At 45.4% G+C, this 6,122-nt stretch overlaps 1 protein-coding gene across 1 annotated transcript; it reads left to right on the forward strand.

Annotated features, from left to right (window-relative positions):
* Positions 1-316: 316 nt before the first annotated feature.
* Positions 317-5,417, forward strand: LOC135154567 (uncharacterized). The gene is made up of 2 exons (XM_064101265.1): positions 317-1,101; positions 3,523-5,417. The coding sequence occupies exons 1-2, from the start codon at positions 933-935 to the stop codon at positions 4,506-4,508; spliced, it is 1,155 nt and encodes a 384-aa protein (XP_063957335.1). The 5' UTR covers positions 317-932; the 3' UTR covers positions 4,509-5,417.
* Positions 5,418-6,122: the final 705 nt, after the last annotated feature.

The raw sequence follows: 6,122 nt of genomic DNA on the forward strand, positions 1-6,122 counted from the left end.
CAATAATTTTTAATGAGAAGTTTCAGAATGCTACAATTTCACAGCATTCACTTCAATACTCATCAGTGATGTATTTGATAAAAGAATTAAGTATAATTTTTTTGGGGTAAATGTTTGCAAAATCTCTGCAAATTTCTAAACACTTCACATAATATTTTCCGTCAAGAATTTTTAATATCCATATATTAATTGTGTAAGACTTCGATATTTACTTGAAAATTCTTTCTTGAAGGTTTTTGCTGAAAAACGTCAGGTAAAAGATTCAAATACTGGCAATTTTCCTACAAAAATTCGGGAAAATGTGTAATTAATACCTCTTAACGCGCGAAGCGAGTTAATGAGAGGTTATCTCAGGTCAGACTAGCTGGACAACAACATAGCCCGCCAGCGGTACGTAACAGGTGTTTTACAAGGAAGGAGCCTGGTCAGGCGAATTCCTTTGCCCTGGCGGAGATATGTTGCGATGCCAAATATGGTATTTTGTCGGACTTCACGAGGAGGCGTGGCCAAAAAATGTTGCGTTGCGAATTTTGGTATTTTCGGACATTACAAGGAGGCGTGGCTAAAAATGCTACGTCGCGTTAGCTGACGTGGTAATTTCGGGAGGGGGCAAAAGCCAATTTCTAACAAGTTAGCATTCTTCTTCGTGGAGTCGATTTGAAAGCATCTTCCATCTCAATTCACCTGTCTTGTGCAACATACTTCCTGTATTTTTGTTATATTTCGTTGAACTCTTTAGTTGTGATCCTTCTAATTGTCTTTCTTACCCATTCATATATCTTAAAGAACGCTTCGCAGTTGAGAATTTATTCTTTTATCTAGGAACATACCTGTATATTTGTGTTATATCCGTTTGTTGGACTTTTGAGCTGTTAGGAGTCACAGTTTGCTCTAAGGACTTTTCAATTTCGCCACCCCTGCATTATTCAATCATGCCCAAGGTTAAGCCAGGCAAAAAGTTAAGTCAGAGGAAGTCTACTCGTCGTTCGGTCCGAGATGCCGCCAGCCAGCCTTCTCCTGTCGACCTCGAGACAGACGTCGGCCAAGTTTTTACTTCTACGCAGAGCCCAGCTGCTGGAAGTTCGGCGTCGACAACCAACGGTGAGTTCGGGACAATGGGGGGCTCCTGGCCTCTTGTGACTTCTCCACAAGATCCGGTCATTCCCCAAATTCAATCCCAAGCTTCTCCTTCTATCCCTCCTGCCCATGTAGTTGAGGGGCTTAATAGTCATGATAATTTTACACCAGCCCCCAACCCTCCTTTTCCTACGCTGTCTGCGCAGCCAGATATGCTTAGCTGTGTGTGTGATGATTTGGGCGGGGAGGTGCCTTCCAGTGTTAAGGAGAAGATTTGGAAAGGTGAATTTGTAGAGTTAGGTGGATTACTAAAAAGGGAAAGCTTAAGTGAGGAAAGTTCCCAGTTGCAGGCCTTCAGCCTTTGTGCCACCGGGTCCGCTTTAATGCTTCGCCCCCAAAGCAAGGCTCCGGTGATCGCCAGCATAGAACAGTGGACATCTGCGTTCATTATTTACGCGTCTATATACTTGGAGCGACACTGTATGCGTGCGCGCGAGCTCCTCAAGTATATGGATATCGTTCGCTCTATTGTGCGTTTTGGGGGTTTCAATTGTCGGGCCTATGACATTCAATTTCGGTTACGTCAGGCCTGTCATCCACATCGTTCCTGGGCTGTCATAGACACCGAGCTATGGCTGACAGTAGCTTCGACGCCCGGTCGAGCAGCGTTTTCGTCTTTTGGGGGTAACCAGCCCTTTCGGCCATACGACCGGTCGTTTCGGCGGGGTAGTTTCCCATCCTCAGGATATGCCAACAGACAAGGGGCAATTCGGGCCCCTGGCGCCGCGCCTGCCCCCTTCCGCTCCTCACCAGTCTGTTTCGCCTTTAACGCTGGGTCATGCCAACGCACCGCCTGTCGTTATGCTCACCGGTGCGGAAAATGCTCCTCAGCAGCGCATGGCTCACACGCCTGCAACTCTGCCGCTGCAATCGCCAAACAGAAGCCTAGCTCCAACTCCAATTAAACTTGGCAGCATGCTCCCATTTCTTAGACGGCACCATAATCAACATAATGCAGCTTTTCTGATTTCTGGTTTTAGGTTGGGTTTTTCATTGGGTTTCACAGGCGAGCGTCGCTCTGTGTTCTCGCGTAATTTGAAATCTGCTAGGGAGCATAGGGACATGCTGTTGGAGAAAGTTGGTAAGGAAGTTAGTTTAGGGAGAATGTCGGGTCCTTTCCAAGACCCGCCTTTCGATAACTTTCGCTGCTCCCCGGTAGGGCTCGTCCCCAAGCGAAATCCGGGAGAATTCCGTCTAATTCAGCATCTATCTTCTCCTCGGGGGGCTTCGGTTAATGACCACATTGATTCCGATTTGTGTTCCGTGAATTACACTTCATTTGACAAGGCGGTTGATCTCGTTGCTCGCTTGGGAGCTAGTGCTCTCATGGGAAAAACCGATATAAAATCCGCTTTTCGCTTACTACCAGTGAATCCCTCCGATTTTGACCTTCTGGGGTTTTGCATTGATGGCGCGTATTACTTTGATAAATGCTTGCCAATGGGCTGCTCAATTTCATGTGCCCATTTTGAGCGTTTTAGCACTTTTCTTGAGTCATGTTGCCGTGAAATTGCGAATTCAGAGCAAATTTTGCATTATTTGGATGATTTCTTTTTTGTTGGCGCAACACGGCAGGAATGTCGTTCCTTGATGTATCATTTTAAGGCGATGTGCGAGGTTTTTGGCGTCCCGATAGCGGAGGAGAAGACTGAGGGGCCCGTTCCCACTATCATATTTGTAGGGCTTGAAATCGACGCGGCTGAGCAGAGAGTTCGGGTACCCAAGGAGAAAGTAAACGTGTTACAGGCAATGCTCATTGATTTTGTTAAGAAAGATAAGCTCTCGTTGCGGCAGTTGCAGTCGCTAATTGGCAGCCTTAATTTCGTGTGTAAAGCCGTGGCTCCCGGAAGAGCCTTCCTAAGGAGACTTATCGATCTTACTAAAGGGGTCCGCACCTCAAACCACCGGATAAGGCTTTCACGCGGCGCAAAAGAGGACATGCAGGCCTGGCTTACGTTTCTGTCCGATTTCAATGGCACAGTTATGTTTTCACACTCAACATGGGTAACTAATGCTCATTTTCAGTTCTTTACTGACGCTGCGGGTAGCATTGGCTTTGGTATATCCTTCCAGGATAAGTGGGCTCAAGGGAAATGGCCAGCTGAAATACTGGAGAAGAATTATTCCATCGCTTTTCTAGAGCTTTTCCCAATAGTAGTCGGTATACGTATGTGGGGGGCTCTTCTAGCTAATTCTAAGGTCTTATTTTGGTCAGATAATCAAACAGTTGTTCATGTTGTTAATTCCTTAACTTCGAAATGTCCTAGTGTAATGAAACTGGTTCGTTTGCTTGTAGTTCTTTGTTTGGAACATAATATTATGTTCAAAGCACGTTACGTGCCAGGCTCTCGCAATGAAAAGGCTGATGCCCTCTCTCGTTTTCAGATGGACAGGTTTCGCAGGTTAGCACCAGGCGCAGATCTGGCTGGCAGCAAGCTTCCCGCCCATCTTTGGAGCAGCTTCATATAGAGAGAGAGCATCTGTTGTTTTCTTCGCGGGCGCCCGGCACTCATCATACTTATAGGAACGCTTGGTCTGTGTTTAAGCAGTTTCGGCTGCAATATCATTATGATATAAGTATACGTCCTGACGTTGAGCAGGTCGCTCAATTTATTGCTTATCTCTCCTGGAATGGGTATGCGGGGGCAACAATAAGTACATATATATCAGGCCTGGCTTTTACGATGCAAACATTGGGTTGGCCTGATGTGACTGACGCGTTTGTAATCCGGCGGCTGGTAGACGGGTGCAGGCGGAAAAATGCTCGCCGTGATACCCGGTGTCCCATAACCCTGCCTATTCTCAAATCCATCCTAAATTCATTGACTCACGTATGCGTTAATACGTATGATCTGGCATTGTTTCGGGCTGCCTTTCTAATCGCTTTCTTTGGTTTTCTTCGAGTAGGGGAGTTCACGTCTCGATCTAGACATGAACCCGTTCCTTTATCAGAAAAAGATGTTATTATTCAAGGGATGGGTAATCAAGCAAAATTGCGCATTGTGATTGCGAGGTCTAAAACAGATCAAACTGGACGTGGATGCTCGATTTTAATTCCACAGAATGTTATTTCGTATTTATGCCCACTTCGCGCTGTAAATGATTACCTCGCTCTGCGGAGCTCGGTCGGCTCTGCCTTTTTCCGTCACTTTGACTCGTCACCCCTAACGAGGCACCAATTTGGCCAAGTTTTAAAGCGTGCCATTAGTTTTTGCGGGCTACCCGTTGCTCATTTCTCTTCCCATTCTTTCCGTATTGGGGCGGCAACTTCTGCAGCCATGGCAGGTGTTCCCGATGTTTGCATTCAAAATATGGGGCGCTGGGCTTCCAACACACACAGATTGTATATTCGACAACCTCTCCCCCCTTAATTTAAGCAATTTTGCCAGTATGTTTATCACCCTTCTATGTTTAATACCAGTTTGTGCACAATTTAATATCGACCTAATGTTTATTTGTTTTTGTTTTTTGACAACCCCTAACGAGCAGTAAATATTAACCTTACTCTCTCTCTCTCTCGCTTGTTGCCATGGTGACGCAATAGTTATCTTACCCGTTAATAGTTCCATGGGCGCAGGCAGAATTGCTCGCCCACTGTTAGTAGATTGTGGTCTTTGCTACACTTATCGTGTTTATGGTAACTATGTACCCCCCCCCCCCCCTTTTTAGAATGTACAATTGGTGCCGCTGTTTCTTTCCTTTTCTCTCTTCCATGTGCAGTTATTTGGAGTCTCAACGTGGGTTGTGTCAGCATTCCACGGAATCGTAAGAGAGGAAGGGGACAATTCACGTTTCGCTGACGCGGGCAGTCCCGCTCTAGTTGGGGGCGGGCCCTCACTACTCGGCACGTGGCCGGGTCCTAAAACTCAATACATCCGCGAACAGGAGAACACTTGATTTCTTTGTCGCGGAGCGAAATCACTAGAGTAACAGCTGTTTTACCTCCGTCGAGGACTCGCTGGCTCGGACGTCGCGAACAGTTGGAACTTTTTTATGAGCAGATGTTATGACCTGAATACCTTATCCAGAACTCACACGTGGTTTCATCAGATCTCACGTCCTTACTACAAACTTCACTATTTACTGACTAAGCCCCGCCCCCCCCCCCGCCTCTCCTTTATCTTAGTGCACTAGACTCTTCGCAAGTGGACTGAATGAGCATGAATCCTCCTAGATGGTTTAATTGTGCGTCCCTGTTCGTTTAATGCACCCCCCCCCCCCTTTTCCCCGCTTCTTAGCGTGGACCTTGTAAATACAGCATGGTTTGAACTATTGGCATCATATTGTCCCACTGGGCAATTTGTTACCGATTACCAATTTTACCGGTTATTACCGGTAATATCACCCGGAAATTTGAGTAACACCAAATATTACCGTTATTACCATGCTATTACCGAAATTATAATTCCTGTTGATACCTGTTACTGTTATCACCCTGATGAAACCGACATTTACCGAGTTACAACAGGGTGACGATGGGTAATAAGGGTAATGTTGAATGACTTTGATTGGTTATAACATTGCAAACTTTAGTAATAACAGTAATCTTACAGCAATCCCAGCGAAATTGTCAAAGTCCAAAAAATTACTGTTATCACCCTGATGAAACCAACATTTTACCCAGTTACAAACAGGTTGATAAGGGGTAATGGGTAATGTTGAAGCGCTTCCATTCCCAGACAGCAAAGTATCTGGATCACATACGGTTCTTATCTGGGATATCTGGGTCCCATATGGGCCCACATGGAACCCAGATGAAAACATATACTTGAACCCACATGGTGCCCAGATAGGACTCAGATGGAAACGAGCCCTCCAACCCATGCGGAACCCATTAATATTGGGTAAATGGAGTAATATCAGATGGTAATATCAGGAAAATGCTGGGAATATTAGTTACTCATGAATATTCATTACTACAATAAATGGCCAAAATTTTAGCTAATATAGCTGTAATAATTAATGTGTTTATGTTTATGCAATTA

The sequence above is a fragment of the Lytechinus pictus genome, chromosome 6 (genome assembly GCF_037042905.1).
Source record: "Lytechinus pictus isolate F3 Inbred chromosome 6, Lp3.0, whole genome shotgun sequence".
NCBI classification, from domain to species: domain Eukaryota; kingdom Metazoa; phylum Echinodermata; class Echinoidea; order Temnopleuroida; family Toxopneustidae; genus Lytechinus; species Lytechinus pictus.